Source organism: Montipora foliosa, chromosome 4 (assembly GCF_036669935.1).
Source record: "Montipora foliosa isolate CH-2021 chromosome 4, ASM3666993v2, whole genome shotgun sequence".
NCBI lineage: Eukaryota > Metazoa > Cnidaria > Anthozoa > Scleractinia > Acroporidae > Montipora > Montipora foliosa.
In genome coordinates, this window is record NC_090872.1 from 9,384,400 (window position 1) to 9,404,026 (window position 19,627).

The following is a 19,627-nucleotide window of genomic DNA, read 5'->3' on the forward strand; positions in this document are numbered from 1 at the left end:
TGTGTAACATGAAACAAGATATGAAAGTTATGAAAAACAAATCATGATAATGTCAAATTTTGCAATAAAAATATTAATGTAGCAGAGAAGAATTATGTTAAAGCACAAAAGTATCTTACAATGAAGAGAAAGCTCGCGTTTTATCGGCTAATCGTGTTAGTTACCATGACAACACCTATATTCTCACATGTGAAAGATAAAAATGATATGTTCACTGCGCGCGGTAAAGATATGATTTTTTTAGTAAAAGGAGAAATCCTGGTATTTCATCAATATCTATATAATAAAGACTGGTTATAGCCAACTCGGCGCTACGCCCATCGTTGGCTATTTACCATCTCATATCCAACGCGCGCTCATGGAATAATTGTTAAATATCTGGCAAGCAAATCGCCTTGTCTCGCAATCAAGAACTGAATTGCCAAGGGCGTAGCCCTACGAGGTCGGACCGAAGGAGCTGTGCAGCTGGCTAGGCTCTCGGCCCCTGAACACGACCCATACATGACTTCGGAGTACAGCACCACAGCCGGATCCCTAGGGGGGTGGGGGGGGGAGGAGACTGCAGTGTGGGAGATAGTAGGTAAATTATTGTAGTGTTTGGCTGGAAAGGCCGCATTTTGCAAATAATCAACCCGAAAATAACTCGGTCTATAAAAAAAAAACGCAGTGACGGTAATATATCGACCTCGTACCTTAATAGTTACGGCAGCCCGCCAGAATGAACCTATTGCAAGTGGAAACATTGAGAATTGTATAATTAAAATCCTTTCTCACGAAGACATTTAGTCATCCATTAAGCATTTGCCGTCCAGTTTTTGTTGAAAGGGTTTTTGTGAAATTGCCTTTTTCGCCTTCGCTGAGAAAGCAAGAATTCTTTATTATATTTTGATATCTTTTTTCAATGATAAACGCATTAAAACTGGTAATACGATTTCTTCTGTGCAATTACTGCATCCCCTTGATAGTCCACAAGTCTATTAACTAAAGTATTCTTTAATTTCAATTAAGGTTTTCAATTTGTTAAGAGTTACTTTGTCTTCCTCTTTGCGTTCCTTATTTTTCTCAGCAAATTTTTTTGTAGTTTCTTAATAGCGGAGCTCCGCGCAAGAAATTTTGGTTTTATAGCCGCGTCGAGCCACAGAAAGAGCGCGAAAAATTAAGCCTCGTTTATGCTCAGGAGTGAGTGTCTGACCTGACTGAAGCCTGCGATCCAATCAACAACCATTCCCTGGTCAGCGGTGAACTGAAAAAAAAACAGCTGACCTCGATAAGGTCACGTGATACTGGTTAGCGGATACCTTCTTTTGACAGGTGTCAATTGACCATAACATTGATGTCTAGTATCAAAGATGTATGCTGTAAACTAGCTAGAGTCTGCTAGAGTGTCAACTGGAATATTGCCTCCTGGATGAGCTCTAAACTTGAGCCCGTGATATGGTTACCTGATACCTGTCACATTGACATACATGGAGGGGCGGACGGACGTACGGTCGAACGGCAACCAAAACCACATTTTCTCGCATCGATGGGTTACCATATTTTCTTAACTATGGTGATATTAATATTCACGGGAACTAATCAAATCCATCTATACTGTAAAAAAAAAACACCATTTGTGAAAGCTAGTTAGTTTAAGATGGAGTTAGTTGAGGTTGAATAAACTTAAAGTTTGTAATTCCCGTCTAACATTCTATGAAGAAATTACAATTTTTAGCCGTGCCGACGGTATTGTTTATTTACCAGAATACATGTACCTCGACTCCGCCAAGCGAGTAGAGATCTCGCAGAACTTCCTTAAACACAAAAGTGGATGTCGCAAGTCTCAAGTTAGATGCGTGAGTCCAACGAATTTGAACAATTTGTTCTTATTTCGGAAAAAAAGAGAGTGCATCCGAAAGATTTCAAAAAAAAAATTGCCTGATCTATTTTTAAAAAAGATCGAATGACGAGAGGGTAAAAAATATCCATAGGCGCACAAAACAAGTCAATAAACTATCACCTTGGTAACGCTTGCATAATGCCTTGAAGTGCTTTGTATTTCACATTTTCATACCACTTACGTTTCAAAAACTCAGCTTTTGAAAGAAATCACTTTTGAAAGGGAATCAATGGCAAAAGCGTATATGCTAAACAAGTGATTTTGAGAGCGAACTAACTGCAAGTGTTTATAAGTATAGTTGAGTGGGAACAATTGATACCCACTTCATGTCAGGGTCGTAAAAGCTCAATTAATGTCATGCCGTGGCATAGGAATGAATTATTGCTTTCGAACGCACCACTCAACTGTGAGAAATTTAAGTAGCACGAACACCGAGTTTCGGCTAGACTGAGACAGTGCTTTTACAGGGGAATATCCAACATGTCTAGTCAGGCGTTTTGTCTTTTTATATTTGCCTTGCTCCTGCTTCCAATCTTTACTTCTTCTCACTGGTGGTAAGTTCGTCCGTCACGTGTCTTCTTTTTTTCACATGTCGGGAAATTAATCAGTTGGTGTGTGATTTGATTTTGTGCTTTTCTTTTGGATCAATGCTATTCTTAGGTTCATGTCACAATTATACATGTATAGCACTCAGTTCATGTGCGACGTAGCTAACTTGCCTGGGCATCAGCAGCAACTTTGTCAACAAAATCCCGACGTTGTAGTTAGTGTTGGAAAGGGTGCTCAACTCGCAGTTCAAGAATGCCAAAACCAGATGGAAAATGAGATGTGGAACTGTTCTACCGATTCTAAAGATGCCAGCGTGTTTGGTAAAGTTACGCGAAAAGGTAAACAAAGGAAATTTTGGTATCTCTCTAATTACAGCTAATTATAACATACGAGATGGCTTTTTGTGTTGAAATGAATGTCAATCGCTTCACGGCAGCTAAAGCATACAACAAGGTCACGTTCACAGCTGAGCTAAGGACACGAAACCTCTTTGTTTGGGATATGACTTTAATTATTTGAATTTCTCTTTAAACAACCCGATCACAATTCAAAGGTGGGAAATATTGGGGCTTTGGAGCTCTAAAAACTTTGGTATTTCTTTACTTTTCAGCTACACGAGAGAGTGCGTTTGTCTATGCTATTTCTTCAGCAGGGGTGGTGCATGAAGTTACCCGAGCTTGTCGTCGGGGAGAGCTTAGACATTGCTATGAGTGTGATACGAGTCCTGGTTTTGTTAACAATAACGATAGCTATCAGTGGAATGGATGTGGCGACCACCTTGCTTATGGTACAAAATTTGCAAAATTATTTGTGGACTCTCTGGAAAAGGGAAGAGACGCTAGGGCAAAAATTAATCTACATAACAACCGACTTGGACGAAGAGTAAGTACAAAACCTTTTATATAATCAAAACGTGACTGTGTTATTCTCGATTTACATATGTTGGATTTGGTTGGTTTGTGGTAAAGAATGTAAAGACTAAAGAACTCTTAAGGCTGCCTTGAAAACATGCATGCTGAAACTCGTTCTCTTAACTTACCACGAAGTCGATCGGCAGAATGGTCCCGAATTCGTCTCCACCAATGGTCGTAGAACTTCGACGTCCTGTGTTGCTCTGTGACTGATTATTTTCAGAACAAAGCATTACACGTTTTGAACAAACCTTAAATTTCTTTTTTTTTTGCTATTTCTAACGGACAAGGCAACCTCGCTGACCCTGTGCATTTTTACGACTAAAGAGTACAATTTACACAACAAACCTATTAGGCTCTCGTTTTCCTCACAGTGCTTATATAGAGGCATTTGAAGAGTTTTAAGGTAATGAAAACTGAGCCGGTTTGATATTTCTTCAAAGAGTTTGTCGTATCTTTTGTCTTTTATTAGCTTATTAAAGCATTTTATAAATTTAACCTGCTCAATGGCTTTGATCAAAGACTCGTTTACAAACTAAATCTGATTACCGCATTAGGCTGAATTATTTCCAAGATTACGATATGTAATGCCTAATAAGATTGAAAACAAATTTCTCAAAAACAAACTTTCAAATTAAGAGCTTGTTGTGGAAGTAATTTGATATTATCTTCTTATAGAACTGGTCAATAAAAACGGTCTTTGGCGTTTTGGATATATTGTTTGTGTAGCTGGACTTAAAGATATATATCCATCCTACGGAACTGCGATTATCTTTCTAATTTTCATTTCATATTTTAAAGTCTTTAACGGGTTCATACTGCAAATCGGACGTACCGTAGTTTGATGCTACTCAGGTGTGAAAGAATGTAGCTCAAAAAGTTACGATTCAAAGACCTCAGAAACATTTCGACACTCATGTCTGGCGTCCTTATCAGAGGCGATCTAAAGATATCTCAAGAGTCCTTTACCATTCATTTTAGCTTGAATAGGTAATGGCATTTGAAAACAAGCGATCAGTGGTCGCTTTCTACCGGTTAAGTTTCTTAAACGCTGATGGGTTGCGTTTTATGCACGTCCAAAGAAAGCTGAACTGGAACGTGAACTCACTGTGCATAGATGCAGATTCTTAACTTTTTTTCTTGCTTTCACTGATGAAAGAGAGGCGAAAGAAGACGACGAGAAACATTCGAAATATTCGGAAAAGGCATGCAGTTCCATTCGAGCGAACCGAAAAACCCAATATAAAACAAGGTAAAGGAGTCATTATGTAACACTACTGATGTACTACGGCAATTTAGCTTTTAAAAGGGAGACCAAAATAGACAACGTCGGTGAACACACGTGACCTCCTCCCCACCAACCAGTTCTCTCCCCTGGTGTCTATTGCGTCGCATTAAAACTTTTGTTTATCCTAAACCATTCCAAACGGGATATGATAATGTGCTCTCCTTCCTGTCAGTTATAAACGGAATTTTTACGCAACACCAGGCGTCTGAGAATTTTGTTCGAGATGGGCGATTTCGTAAGTCTATAAGCTGGTTTATTGCGTTCGACAGAACGCAGTTCTAATCCAGACTGAATTGAGATTTTTTGGGACAACCGGTCGATCTTGAGACTCCAAATTGTGCCCCCCACAGAATACACGGGGCAAACACGAATGACATCATAGCCATTGCTATTTGCGACCCTATTTCAGGGGCACCCAATGTCTATTTTCGAAAAATATCTGTTAGGAAGACGATTTGAGATCCAGAATTTTCGGAACGTTTGTTGTAAAATTTCTTGCTTGCCTGCTTCTCCTAGGATTTTCGAACATCTGAAAAATGGTATAATTGCCCATTTTTAACGGATATTTACCCTAAAAAGGTCACCTAGAATTTCGGGAACCTTTTTCCTGGCTGAAATTTTCGGAAAGGTAAGTTTTGATCCTTATAGTTTTCGGATCACTAGAATCCGAACAGACTTTTAGGGGATAAAAATATTCCTATATCTACCGTTTAAATACTAAAATACGTTTAACAATGCTATGTTTAAGTGGTTTTGAACTATATTCTCGTTGAGTCCCCCTGCTATATGGGAAAACTTTGAGCTGTTTTTCACAGCAACGCATTTGTTGAATTTGCAGAGAAAGATGTCTCGGATTAGATCCAAGAAATCGAAAACCCGTTCGGATTTTAGTGTAGTAATTTGTTCCATTTTGCTCGGCAAAAGAGCGCAAAGTAGGAGTGAACTGAATTTGATCTGAAGACACGAGTATTACGTTATGTTTTTCCGTGACTTGACTGTGCGTTTGTATCATAATTTGAAAGTTCTCCAAAAATGAAAGAACAAAAGATACGTGATACAAGTCCCCGATTGATATATGACTTTCAAGCTAAGACACTATTATGCTTTCCTTAATCCCGAGTTTAGTGTATGCCGGCTTCTATGCTGGGCGATTAAATGGCCCGTTTGCGATTCTCTGTTCAGTCCGAAAATTAGCGCCGACAGACAAACGACAGCAACTGCTATAAACTAGTATTTAATGCATTTCGCGTGTTCTGATTGGTTCAACAGGTGAATGAAGGGTGTAGTTTCTAAAGAAACTGTGGTGCTGCATCAGTGGGGAAGTAGTATACATAAATTTGGTTTTATCAACGGAGTTGATGATGTACAGGATGATGTAAATTGACCAACGTACAGAGATTCTAAAAGCTGTCGTTTCGAGCGTTAGCCCTTCGTCGATTCGCTCTGACGAAGAGATAACACTCGAAACGTCAGCTTTTAGAATCTCTGTACGGTGGTCAATTTACATCATCAACTCCGTTGATAAAACCAGATTTCTGATTGGTTCACTCAATCTCGGTTATCGATGCGTTTACAAATGAAACAGCGTTCGTGTAAAGGCTGCCTCCACTTTTTTGGAATTTCCGAGTTCGTGTCTGCCTCCTCGGCTTAACTACTGAATACCCCGCCACTCCAAAAGTGATCTTAAAAAGTGTGGCTACGCGGCGTATAAATACGCAGCTACGCATAAAGCCTAGAACGCAAGCTCTCTCAGACAAAGAGAGAAAGAGAGAGAGCGCTCGCCTGGAACAACGAAGGGCGGTCAACTTCCTACAATTGAAGCAGATAACCGGTCGTGCTAACATTACAAATTGTATGTCTCGTTCTTTCATTCATTCATTGGATGTATACATTCGTTCATTCATTCATTCATTCATTCATTCATTCATTCATTCATTCATTCATTCATTCATTCATTCATTCATTCATTCACTCATTCATTCATTCATTCATTCTTTCTTTCCTTCTTTCTTTCTTTCATTCATTCGTTCGGTTAACGAGATTTTTCAACGAGATCGTGTGAAGAATATAGCGTTCGTTTCAGTGATCAGGCCTACGCACTCTTTTAAAATTTTAGCTTTCATTTTACAGTTCGGTTAACTACACTTTTTAAATAAGCCTAACTGCTCGTTTCAGTAATAAGGCCTAAGCACTCTTTAAAAATTTAAGATTTCATTTCACGGCTCGGTAAACTACGCTTTTCAACGAGATCGTGTGAAGAATATAGCACTCGTTTACTGATTAAGCCTAAGCGCTCGTTTCAGTGATTAAGCCTAAGCCTACATTCTTTTAAAATTTTAGCTTTTATTTTACGAGATCATGTGGAGAAGGGTGGTATACGTAGTAGGCACTGCGTAGCCCGGTAGCCACTTCTTTCCTTACTAACATACTCTAGGGGGAGGGGTGGTAATGACCACTGCGTAGCCGCGTAGCCATCACTTTTCAAGATCCGTTTTGGTGTGGCGGGGTATTCAGCAGTTACCGCCTCCCCTTTAAAGAGGGTTTAACTGCGAAGTTTTTCTGATAATAATTACTTCTACTTTACTTAACAAATAGATTCCATATTGCCGTGCGTCTGTTCAGTAATAGATCCCAGATGACGTCAAAATGTGGTAAGAACAAAAAAGTGGTCACTGATGTTCTTACCACATTTTGACGTCTTCTGTGATCTATTACTGAACAGACCCACGGCAACATGGAATCTATTTGTTTTATATAATAAAGAATTAAACTTTATTCACATAAAAGCTGATGGTGACGTCAATCGTGCGTCTGTCCTCTAATAGATCATAGGCAAGAACCAATCAAAATCCGTGAATAACTTGGGTTATTATATAAATATGAATGGACTTACACTCGCTTTGAACAGGATGCATGCACTCGGAAATGGCCCATTGAAAATGTCAGTCAGCTTCGCTTTGCGAGCAAACTAAGGAAATCTGTGACTTTACTTTCTGGTGATATTATCGCTGAAAGCAGCGACATGATAGTTCCCGGTATAAAAATATACGCAACGCGGTGTGTTTTCAAGATACGAACGTGTCGATGCTTATAATGACCAGTTGATAGTGGAAACGCCTTCGGAATTAACTTTTTCGACAAAAATGCCTGGAAATGTTGCCAATGCGTTGAAAAACGGTGGAAAATCACTGTGAAACATTCAATTGAACAAAATTGTCAACGATCGATGGGAAACGTTGTAAATGCGTTACGAATCATTGGCGAACTCTAGGATGCAGTGTAATGCATTCAAACTGCGTTGAAATGCATTGAAATCTCTCATTAAGCCCGGTTTTCCCTAACAGAATCGCATTTTGACATATCAACCTACCATATTCGAGCGCACTCTCTAATCTACGATTTCTGCTAGTAAGTAATACTAAAGTGGCCTAGAATTTTCTTAATTGTTGCCTCAATGGTTTTCTATGTTTTAAAGTAAATCAAAAATTTTCATAAGTTTGACTCAATTACCATGCCCTAAAGGCATGGGCTACGTCTCGAAGGAAGAAAAAGCACGGGTATAACGTAATCATTGTAATATTCTGTCGACAGAGAAGAAATAAGTCAACACAATCACTGACTGAAGAGGTTTGTACCGTGCGCCGATGGCGGGAAAAATTCGATGCATGAGAGCGCGAAATGCAATTCGGTGCGCGATTGAACTCACTTGAACTCAGGCGTTTACTTAGACGAACTCACAGAAAGGAATTTGTCTCACACAATGAGAGTGCGTGTCTTGCAATATTTTTAACCCTTAGAAAGAACGAGAAACGGAAGGAAAACATACAATGTTTTAAAAGGTTTTTAAGCGACTTCAGTCGGTAGCCCGCGGGTGAATGATTATTTTCTGAAACTCTACGCGGGGGAAGGAGGGTGGGGCACGAAGTGCCACAAGGTTAAAAGTTCGGGGGAGGAAAACTTTGCCTGCGGTGTGCTTACGGTCCATTTTTGATTCATTTTTTCAAAAGACTATAGATTAATTAATTCCCTCCATCTAGCATTTGTATTGCCGGATCGGTACGCAAAGCGGCTGATGCAAAAAGGTTATTGCATGGAGCTGCATGTATGTCATACGTTCTAAACTCACTTCTTCAGTTACTTGTATACGTACTTAAAAACCATTGTGGTAGTAGCATGTGGTCTATAAAAAAAGAAAAGGAAAGGAACTTTATTTAAGTGTCTAATCTTCTAGCGCTGTAGAGCACTAATTAGAAACACTGTAAATTAAAATTAACAAGTTAACGCAAATCAAGTCAAATGTCGGTTTTTGAGCGGAGAGGAGAAAAACGGAGTTCCCGGAGGAAAAAACCTCTCCGTGCATAGTACAGAACCAACACACTTAACTCACATATAACGCCGAGTCTGAGAATCGAACCCGGGTCACATTGTTGAGAGGCGAGTGCTCTCACCACTGCGCCATCCCTGCACCCGAACTCTCACACCAAATTCTCATGACTACCTGATCAAGAAGTCTATTGTACTAGTTGGGAGAATAAGCGTTTCAATTGTGGGAATGAAAGGGTTAATGGCCAATCTCCAATGATTCCAGTCTTGTAGGTCAGTGGTAGAGCATACGGACCGTTAACCGCCGGAATTCTCGATCGTTCAACTCATTTTAATTCGAAACTATCGGATTTTTTCCAAGTATTACCGGCTCACCAGTGAAAAATACATCTCTTTATATACGATTTCTAAGATTGACGTAAGTGGAGCTATGATCCTCGCAGTTATGAACGCAATTTTAGCAATTGATTAGAGAAGGCTGAAAAATTCAGGACTTCAACGGGGCTTGGTTTGAACCCGTGACCTCGCGATGCCGGCACTATTGCTGGAAGCCGAGTCACTTGCGGGTTCAAATTTTCCCGTTACGAATGAATGAATGACTCAATGAACGAAATGGTACACGAAATGAATTATATATCATTCATTTCATATCCACAGTTCAAGATATGATTCATTTCATGTATCATTTCATTCAAAGATTGACTTTCTCCGCAGGCTGTGAAGAATCAGACCGTTCATTTTTGCGTATGTCATGGCCCATCTGCTTCTTGCGTATACATAACTTGTTACGAGAACTTGGCCCACTTTAGCAAGGTTGGATCTTATCTCTTGGAAAAGTACCGCAATGTGGCCAAAGTTACTGTTCATCAGAAAGACAACGAACTTATCTTATCCAACGTAAAACTAGCACTCAAGCCGTCATGTGACGATCTCGTATTCTCCGAGAAATCCCCAGACTATTGCGAACCAAACTCCGTCGCGAGATCGATGGGTACTTCGGGACGATTTTGTAGCAGGACCATATCGGGACCAGGGAGGTGCAAGATCTTATGTTGCGGGCGCGGGTACAACACCGTACAAGTTCGTTTGGAATACAAATGCCGATGCAAAGCTCAGTGGTGCTGCAGAATCCAATGTGACTGGTGTAGAGAGGTTGTTAACAAGTATGTGTGTCGGTGAAGGGTTGTGACTAAAATGCATCCGCCGACCGGAAATCAAGATTTTGTTTCATTTTAGAAAAAGTACATAAATTGTTGCTGACTTTAAACTCATCAAAGAACAACTGAAGAAAAGTAGAACCCAAGTAGAAATAATATTGAGTAAAGACTTTGCGTTAAACTCTAAGTGAAGTTAAATTAGCGAGCTGAAGCTACCAGGTTTGGGACTTATTAATTAAGGTACATATATTTCTTGCCACCCATCACTTAAAAATCTCGAAAGCATTCTCGAACAACTGTAGGCTTAAATGAAAGCGCGTCTGTGCTTAACCCTAGTAATTGTTCAGTTTACTGGTGGCAAGTGAAATATTTGCCTTAATCCAAATTTCAACCAGTACTGATATCCCTGTGTACTCGTTTAGTCAAGGACTCTGTTGGTTATGTATTTGTTACAAGGTGTCCAATCTGATTTATGTGGATCCAATAGCCCATTTCCGAGTTGCTGCATGCCTCAGTTTGAAAGCGAGTCCTGGTGCTCAACCATTCAAATGGAAATGAGTTGCTTATTCTCATGCAAACTGTCAAAATCATTTCCATTTCAATAGTTGAGCACCAAGACTCACTTCGAAACCAAGACAAACAGCAACTGGGAAATGGCCTATTCATTTATCTGCCTTATCTTGTCACCAGTTCTCTCGGCACTGAATTCGAGGAAAAACTGTTTGAACAGCGGGGAAAGAACACATTGTCTCTTTTTCAAATCAATATAATTTTTAAGCAATAGAGGACGGTTTCCGTGCTTACACAGCCTCATCTAAACACGAGGGGGAGTCGAGGGTTTGCATAACTCTCGAGAATTCTCCCAACTCCCCCGAGTGTTTAGATGAGGCTATGCAAACACGGAAAAAAGTCCTTTATCTCTATTGCTTTTATAAAATATTTCTCAAAATTAATTCGACAAATGAAGGAAAATGCTGTTTTTTTTTACTTTTTGATTGAAACAGATTTTCTTGATACACGATCATATCTCCTACCAGCCAATCAAAACGCGCGTCTGACAATACATAACCAATCAAAATTCGTGTGATGTCACAGCCGTGTTAACATACTTTCATCTAAACACAGCTATCGACCAATGAGAGTGCGCGAACTATCCTTATTATTTTATCATTATTGAATAATGTTTAACTGAGTAAGCCTTCTGTCGTTGAACGGCAAAAGCCTTATGTGTGTAACGGTCTAAGGATTTAGTCATTGTGCAAAAAGGAACGGAAAGCCGTCACTGGCGAAAAATAAAGATTAGACTTTAGCCACGATTTGTCATTTTGAAGGTGAAAATCTTTAGTTGTTATGGCTGAAAAGGCTTCTACCAGAAAAGAACAGCGGATTTTAAACATATGGTATACAACAATGAAAATTCATTTTCAAGATATCAATAGATTGCTTACAAATGAATGTAAACCCCAGGCATTTGTGTCTACTTTCTACTAGTAAATGTGTTTATTGTCCTCCCAACTTCGTAGAGCCTTATAAAAATGATTTAACTTTCAACCAAAGATTTCGATTTTAAATGCCAACAATCGCGTTTGCAGCAACCGTTGGTACCGAAAAGCATTGTATGTTTGGTCACTTGGGATTAGTCTTCTAATCTCTGCTCCAGTATCTGCAGAATAAATCGATAGTTTGCGGTCAGCCAAAATCATCATGCCTGATCTCACCCAATAACCCCTGCGCTACAGTGATCGACGGTAGAGAAAAACAAAACCGTTGATTGGAATTTAAAGTTTTACGTCGCCAGTCGCAATAATGTACATGAACACAACGAAATCATGCACCCACAATCCGGCTCTTAGCAGGGAATTGAGATTTGTTGTCAGTGCGAGGAAGAAAATGTTTTTCCCTTCGGAGAGGTGCTTTTGGTTCAATGTCCCTGCTCTCAGAGCCTTGTGAGAAAAATATGCAATATGCAAGTCAACCCCGAACGGGTTAAAACTTGACATTTCTAACTCCTTTTCTTACAATAAGGTGCGAAGAAATTTTAACATTTTCGGCGGTAGACTGGTCAGTCATTAACGTTGTTCAAGGAAAAAGGTTTTTTTTTTCCCGTCGCATGCGTCACTGTTTTCATTATCGGGATAATTGACCAATCTCCTCTCTCCTCCCACGGGAAGCAGGCGGCCAGGTAGACAACATGAGATGGAAGGACGTAATCTTCCGAGATTTAAAGGACATAACAGTCACCTTTAAAGAGGCAGTTGGACTTGCTGGTGATCAGGAAGGCTGGCCAACCATAGCGAAAGCGCTATGTGGTCACCCCACGACTGCACAGGTGATGATGATGAATTGACCAATCAGAGCGCGTGCTTTACTGCGAAATGCGTTTACTATGTAGACAACATTTGTGGAACAAGGCAAGATTCATGTGGCAATTGTAATCTTTGCAATGTAAACTTTCTTAATTTTATACAATTGATTAAAGTAATCATAGGTGATAACGACCAAAGTCTGCCCAGCGCAAATTTAGTTAGGGACCAAGAAAGCGGTTATTCCCGAATTAAGCCGACCACGAGCTATAACTAAACTTTTTGCCAAATTAAGGCCTAGCAAAACTTCCTTTCCTTGGAATAGGCCATTTTACAGTTGTTTGCTCAGCGACCTAGCCTATGAATGGCTGCGAGGCTGCAGGTGACCTTGCATTGATACAGCTCCCACTGCTTTTATCATGTAAATTGTTGTTGTTGTTGTGCTAATTAGTCCATATTAACATTACAATACAAAAGCATGAAGGTTTATATCAAAACAGGGCCACCGGCAGCCTCGCTTCCATTCTTAGGCCAGGTAACTTTGCTACAACTGTAAAATGGTCTATCGCTACAAAGGAGGCCACACGAGTACACAATAGACCATTTTACAGTTGTAGCTAAAATACCTGGCCCAAGAATGGAAGCGAGGCTGCCGGTGACCCTGCTTTGATACAAACTTTTGTGCTTTTGTAATGTTAATGTAGACTAATTAGAATTACAGCAACACAATTTACATGAGAAAAGCCGTGAGGTCTATACAGAAACCCATACGGGTTGAAACGTGTAACGGCCCCTTGTGTGCTGGGAAACAAGCTTCTGAATATTCAATTTGCTAAGTACCATATTTGGAACAACAGCAGAGAAACATTCAACCAATCAGTTCGCAATAACACCGTGACGCAATACCACCAATGTTCTCGTGCTTAATTATCTGGAGCGAGGGGTTTCCAACTATGGTACTTAGCACTGAATATTCGGAAGCTGTGAACGCGCGTTACACGTTTCAACCCTTACGGGTTTCTGGTCTATATCAAAACAAGGTCACCGGCTGCCTCGCAGCCATTCATAGGATAGGTCACTTAGTAAACAACTGTAAAATAGCCTATTGCTTCGGAACAAAAATTTGCGTTCCAAAAAGCAAGATATTATACCATTTATTTGCGTCCACGAAGAACACAAATAGATAATTCAAATAAAGACAGCGGAAAGACCGACGGAAACTTAAGTCATGCGTGATTCTTTCCTCTCGCTCGCGTTGCTCAATTACGGGCGAAGTTTTGTAAAACAGAGACCCGGTTTACACGGGATCGGACAAATTTTTGCACGAACAAAAACTTGCAAAGTTCCACCTTGCGTTCACACGGGACCGATGGAACTGAACGAATTTTTGACCGGCTGCGTGTGAAGGTTTGGGACCTAAAAAAAGCAGGTCAACTTTTTGGCCGCCCGAATCGTGCAAAGTTTTGCATGGTTAGCGCAGTTCAGGCCTGGAATCTAATTACGTTTTTGGTTGCTAAGCAAAAAATGTTGTAAGGTCGTTATTTGTTAAGTTACATTTCGCTCTTTTTAAAATCAAATTTGACATAAAAGAAATTAACAAAAGCACGATACAGATATGAGGAGACGAGCGACAGCTGTCGGGCATCGCTATTTTAGCCGGATTAGCCGGGCAACTGCAATAATACACGTTGTTGCAAATGGCCATTCAGGGTCTCCGATCTTCATTGATCGAGGCAACGTACACATTTGCATTTCTTGGTGAGCTTGTACAGCTTACAAAACAACCGGCCGTGGAAAAAGTCAGTGAACGAGAAAGAAAATATAAAAAAAGTTCAAAACGCATACGAAGGGCCATTGTTTTGCTCATTAAATGCTTTTGTCTAGTCGCATTACAGTTGACCAAGCCGCCGTAAATCTAAGGCCCCTCTAACGGAGTTTAATTAAGCACGAGCACGCAAGTTTTTGAGACGCGGACGGCAACCGGAAGTAAGCTGTTTTCCAATTTAACTTGTCTGTTCACTGCCACCTTTATCTTGATAAGTATCTTTCCTCCATTAGAGATGATTAGCTTAAAAATCTGTGAGACACCACTGTCCTGGCACACCAAATGTCCCGACCGCGTCTGAAAAACGAGTGTGCTTAATTAAGCGTGCAATACGATTCTTTTCCAGATTACGGCTACGGCAACGAAAAAGCCAAAAAGCAGTAATATTATTGGTTAAAAGAGGAAAAAATGATCGTCCTGCCCGTGTGGCACGCAAAACAACGTAAAATGACCAATTTTCAGCTTTTGACGACAACGTGGACAAACAACAGTGAATCTCTCCTACTCCGAGGCTCTCTTTGTCTGAAATCCGTACATACTAATCTGGTCGTAGCATACTTAACCCATATTGCGTAACATAAACAAGCTGGAAACCGGCATCGTGAAACACTTATAATAGCTCAAACTAATAGTTTGAAGTGACGTTTTCCTTCACCGTAGCCGTCGCGGTTTGCCATAGCGATTGCAGTTGCTCAAACTCTCAAAAGTTCCCAGAACGGCAAAACTGGGATAATTGTGTCCGTAAAAATATTCCTAACTGAAGCCAGGCCTTCAAACCGCACGAAAAACGTGACGACCTCTGTGATCGGTTCCTGTTGTTACCCGCCTGTTCGATAACGGCGTCACACATTCTATATCACGTGTTATTCCACAACCGATGCACCAAGAAGGCCCCCAAAGCAATGGTTGTCGTTCCCAAGACCAGTGCCACACCCGCCCTTGATGATTGTTGGGCTGACTGTGGCTTTGGTTCCACGATTAGGTCGGGCGCAGTTGTGGACACTCTGGAGTTGATCTGTTAGAAACAAGACAAACACTGGTTTGAATTGTGAAGTAAGGATGGCATGAACATTAAGGCTGTCACCGGAGAGAGCATTCGAGGGCTGGTTTCCTCACTATCTTTTAGGGTTGAAGAACAAGAACACTCCAGGAAACGTTCACTAAAACAAGAACTTTAAGGACGTTCGCGCCCATTGCTACTGCGCATTTTTTCGCGCATGTCACGCACACGTCATGCATCGCAGACCACGATGGTAAACACGATGCTAAAGGCGCAAACATTTTCCACAAGAATGGAACGTGAAAGCGTGTGGCATCATGGGATAGCTATGGACCCAGGTCTTCTCGGAAATGTCACGCAATGGTGTGACAGTGCCAATATATCATCGCTTTGAGAACTTCGCAGCGATTTTACTCTCTTGAATGCTCGGCGACCCCTAATTTTCTTTCCGTAGATCACTTCCTTTTCTGATTTTGTCCATTTTAACAAAAAAAAAAACAAAATCTGTACGTGAGAAGTTACAAACGTTTCGCCTTTTATGCTCTCGTGCGAACGAAGTTTTCTTTCTTAGACTAATATGTATCGTTTTTCAAGGTCTGTTTCACCTCAGAAAAAGACATCAGCTGCAAAGGTTAATTTAGTTATATTAGTCATGTTGAATTGAGTACGTTTACCTGGCCTAAATTTCACTAATGTAGCTTTTTTTATTGCTGACAGTTGTAAGCTAAGATCGTCTTAAAATAACGCAATCTTCTAAAAGTGCACCTCATGATCTCGAAAACGAGCACGGTGACGCCCTATTTTTTTGGCCATTTTGGCAAAACTAGATCATTACCTTTCTGCGTGGCAAGTTTTGAAAAAATCTGTACATGGGAACATTTTGGGCGCGAACGTCCTTACGGCGGCGAAATACGAGATACAAAAATCCTCAACTTGTCGCGCAACATTGTTTCGTTGCAAGTTTTGGTCAATGTTTCGCGTTTTTCACCTTGCGTGATCAACTTGACCTGCAACAAAAACATTTGTTGCGGCATGAAGAAATGCAGGGCGCTGATTGGTTGATTTGCCAGTACACGAGCACATTTGTTGCGCGACAAGTTGTGACCTTGATGAAAAACGAGCAACAAAGCCAAAATTTGTTGCGCGACAAGTTGATCACGCAAGGTGAAAAACGGGAAACATCGACCAAAACTTGAAACGAAACAATGTTGCGCGCCAAGTTGAGGGTTTTTTGTATCTCGTATTTCGCCGCCTTTAAGGAGGCTCAAAAGGGTTTTTAGCTGCGCGCAACACACGCCATAATTAAGAAACACGCCCTGGCGTGTTGCCATGGTAACCGATATGACGTCATAAGTATCCTTCCTGGGTATCTTTCATCGTTTCAGAAACACTATAGCAACGAAAAACCCTTACGAGCCTCCTTAAACAGGGGCCCTAGTGGTTCACACACTTCACATACGTATGTGACGTAACAAATGGCCGACAATAGGTCTCTTATGATTGGCTATTGTGAAAACACCCACTAAAGTCTCCTGCGGGGTGCTTCTAAAAATAGAAAGATACGGGAAAGGGTTAACGCAGTGGGTTAACATGAAAGATAGAGGCTCCTGACTTAAAAAATATTGAACGTAATGTTTAAAATCAAAATTGTTCGATCTTTTTCCAATGGATGCGTTTGTATCCAAATTTCAAAAACGCTTGTTTTGGTTTGCAAATTTCGCGCGCGCTGACATTTTGAATAACTGACGTGTAATGATGGTTGCTTTATTGTATTCACGCAAAGAGCTTTTGTTTTGAAACGATAGGGCAATCAGCAAACGTCACAATTATTCAAAATGGCAGCGCCCGGGAAATTTGAAAACCAAAACAAGCGACTTTGAAATTTGTTTGTTTCTCTAAAATTTGTATTCTGGCTAAGATAAACACGATTTTTCCAATTCTGGAATATATAAAGTCCGAGCTTTAAGTTCGCCAGTCGTGTGACCAGTTTGTTGCAAAAGGCCTATCATCAATGTAAGGATAATTGTGATTGGTTGGAAAGGCTTCTAGCGGGAAATCTATCCAAAATAAATGGGGCTGCCAAACAAACGCATTTCACTCATATATGGAAGCTGTACGTTCCTAGTCATGACAGCATGGGGAAGAAAGAACTCTTTAAGTTTTAGAATTTGGAGACAGTTTTAACGAGGACTATCTCCTGTCAGACATATTTCTACAAACAATTTAGCAAGGTACCCAAAAAAGATGTTGGTTTTGAAAATGGACATTTGACGGGCTTGTGAACTGGCGCAGCACTCACTTGAGAAATTTGTGTTTCGACGGAGTGGAGTTCTTCATTCAATCGTTGGGATGCCTCGCTGGCTTCTTTGCAGTATAAAGACATTCCTTCGGCTGCGGTTACATCCTAGAAAAAATGAAACAACGAGAGATTGTGAACAGGTTATGATTAAATTATTGTAGTCTGGTTTAGTTTACCATTTTGACACCACAGCCGAATTCTGCGCTCCCGGCTCTTGGAATTTTCTTTTACAAAGGCCGACAATTTTCACCGAAGTTATTTCTCGTCCTGACAATTCACCTAAGTGAGGAGTAGCCACCACCCTCTGTTGACCTACAACTGCCGTCACAGGGACCGAGGAGTCGAAAGGGCTGGTAGGGAGCTAGATGGTTTTAGCGGAACCAGTGCAGATGACATATTGCGCAGGATAAATTCAAAGGGAGAGTGCCACCGAATGCTTGTTGGTCTTGGCCAACGTTTTCAGCCCTACCACTAAAAAAAATAGTCTCCTCTACGGTGGCTTGTGAGGATCATCAATAGTCCAGAAAATGAAATTCATAATGACACTTAGTAACTGTCAATTGACGCTTATAACTGACAATTGACACTTATAAGTACCAATTGACAAGTGTCAATTGCTACTTATAAGTGTCAATTGCCGGTTATAAGTGTCAATTGCCAGTTATAAGAGTCAATTGCCAGTTATAAGTGTCAATTGCTACTTATAAGTGTCAATTGCCGGTTATAAGTGACAATTGCCAGTTATAAGTGTCAATTGCCAGTTATAAGTGTCAATTGCTACTTATAAGTGTCAAATGCCAGTTATAAGTGTGAATTGCCAGTTACTATCGTTGACAGTTGGAAGTGTAAATGCCAGTTATAAGTGTCAATTGACAGTTACTACGTGTCATTATGAATTTTTTTTTTCTGAACTATTGATGGCCCTTACAAGCCACCGTACTCCTCGGTTCTCGCATGGCTTGAAATTGTCAGAAAAGAGGTTTGATAATTGAGAGATTTCGCATTGTGTTAACGCGAAACAGAAAACGTCAAATTGCAGGCTTCTGCTTTCTTTCTCTTTTTAGAAATTGAATGATATCTGTGGACACAGTTCATATAGTTCGACTGGTTATGAAACCGTGACAGTGACATCGCGCTTCATGTTCACCTAACCGTGACCATGCGATTGGGCCAATTCCGAGTTGCTGTTTGTCTCGGTTTCGAAGTGAGTTTTGGTGCTCAACTATTGTAAGGGAAAACGTCCTATTCTGAGAAGTTTTTTTTTGTCGAATTAAGTTACTTACTTTAATGCTGTCTCTTCTGAATTTTGTGCCAAAAAAATGTTTGTTGTTGTTGTTGTTGTTGTTGTTATTTCAATGTTCGGAAAAACGCAAATTTGAGGCTCGTGTTTGTCGTTTGCCGTAAACGAAAAATTCTTCTATTAGAGACCTTAGATACACGTTTACGGCTAACCGCAAACTGTGGTTTGAGGTTTGCGGTTTGGCGTTAGAAGTTGTGATAGTTCGTGCATTTAGATTCAAGTAAACAAGTACAACGCTGCAGAGGCCGCCATATTGAATTTCCTCGACGCTCAACGGTGATGTTTCAGTCAACGAAAAAAATAAAACCACTGCTCTTTTGATTCTTTAGTTCACATGAAATGAAAGATAAAAAGTTGCTTTCTGTATTTGCCCCGTCAAAATGTTGGATAACGTAACTTCCACGCCATAAAGAGCTGAGGTAAATGGTTTACGTGAAACCTACCTTCTGCCGCTGAAAACGTCAAAACGTAACAGCAAGCGCTACGTGACTTCCAGCAGTTTGAGATTAGCCGTAAACGTGGATCTAACGGTTTCTAATAGAGTGCTTTCACTCAAGTGATCAGTAACCTTGTTTTTCCACCGAAAGAAGAGAAAAGAAAACTTAATATAGCTCAATTCCCGGAGGATTAGTTGGGGACATCAACATGGCCGCCGTTTCTTTATTCAGGGACACCAACATGGCCGCTGTGACGTCACGTGAAAACACGTGACCTTGAAGAAACCAAGCCGACATGTGCTGCTGTGCACAAAAAAAAAATCCAGTTATCATTTTTAAAATGAATGTCACCTGTA

General features: G+C 40.5%; 2 protein-coding genes across 2 annotated transcripts in view; one reads left to right on the forward strand and one right to left on the reverse strand.

The window, feature by feature from the left end:
* Positions 1 to 2,092: 2,092 nt before the first annotated feature.
* On the forward strand, positions 2,093 to 11,718 carry LOC137999750 (protein Wnt-2-like). Its single transcript, XM_068845644.1, has 4 exons — positions 2,093 to 2,433; positions 2,540 to 2,766; positions 3,039 to 3,310; positions 9,665 to 11,718. The coding sequence occupies exons 1-4, from the start codon at positions 2,360 to 2,362 to the stop codon at positions 10,127 to 10,129; spliced, it is 1,038 nt and encodes a 345-aa protein (XP_068701745.1). The 5' UTR covers positions 2,093 to 2,359; the 3' UTR covers positions 10,130 to 11,718.
* An 806-nt stretch (positions 11,719 to 12,524) lies between these two features.
* LOC137999751 (ankyrin repeat, SAM and basic leucine zipper domain-containing protein 1-like) overlaps positions 12,525 to 19,627 on the reverse strand; it is a 25,344-nt gene continuing 18,241 nt past the window's right edge. The window contains exons 11-13 of the mRNA XM_068845645.1: positions 19,623 to 19,627; positions 17,535 to 17,639; positions 12,525 to 15,250 (exon numbers count right to left, since the gene is read on the reverse strand). The exon at positions 19,623 to 19,627 is cut by the window's right edge and continues 116 nt beyond it. Of these exons, the coding sequence (XP_068701746.1) occupies positions 15,092 to 15,250; positions 17,535 to 17,639; positions 19,623 to 19,627 (269 nt within the window). The 3' untranslated portion in view covers positions 12,525 to 15,091. The remainder of the gene's footprint in view (positions 15,251 to 17,534; positions 17,640 to 19,622) is intronic.

Coding starts and splice junctions, on each gene's coding strand:
- LOC137999750 (XM_068845644.1), top strand. CDS start 2,360: ATGTCTAGTCAGGCGTTTTGTCTTTTTATATTTGCCTTGCTCCTGCTT. Junction 2,767..3,038: donor TGGTAAAGTTACGCGAAAAG/GTAAACAAAGGA, acceptor TTTACTTTTCAG/CTACACGAGAGAGTGCGTTT. Junction 3,311..9,664: donor ACAACCGACTTGGACGAAGA/GTAAGTACAAAA, acceptor CTTTCTCCGCAG/GCTGTGAAGAATCAGACCGT.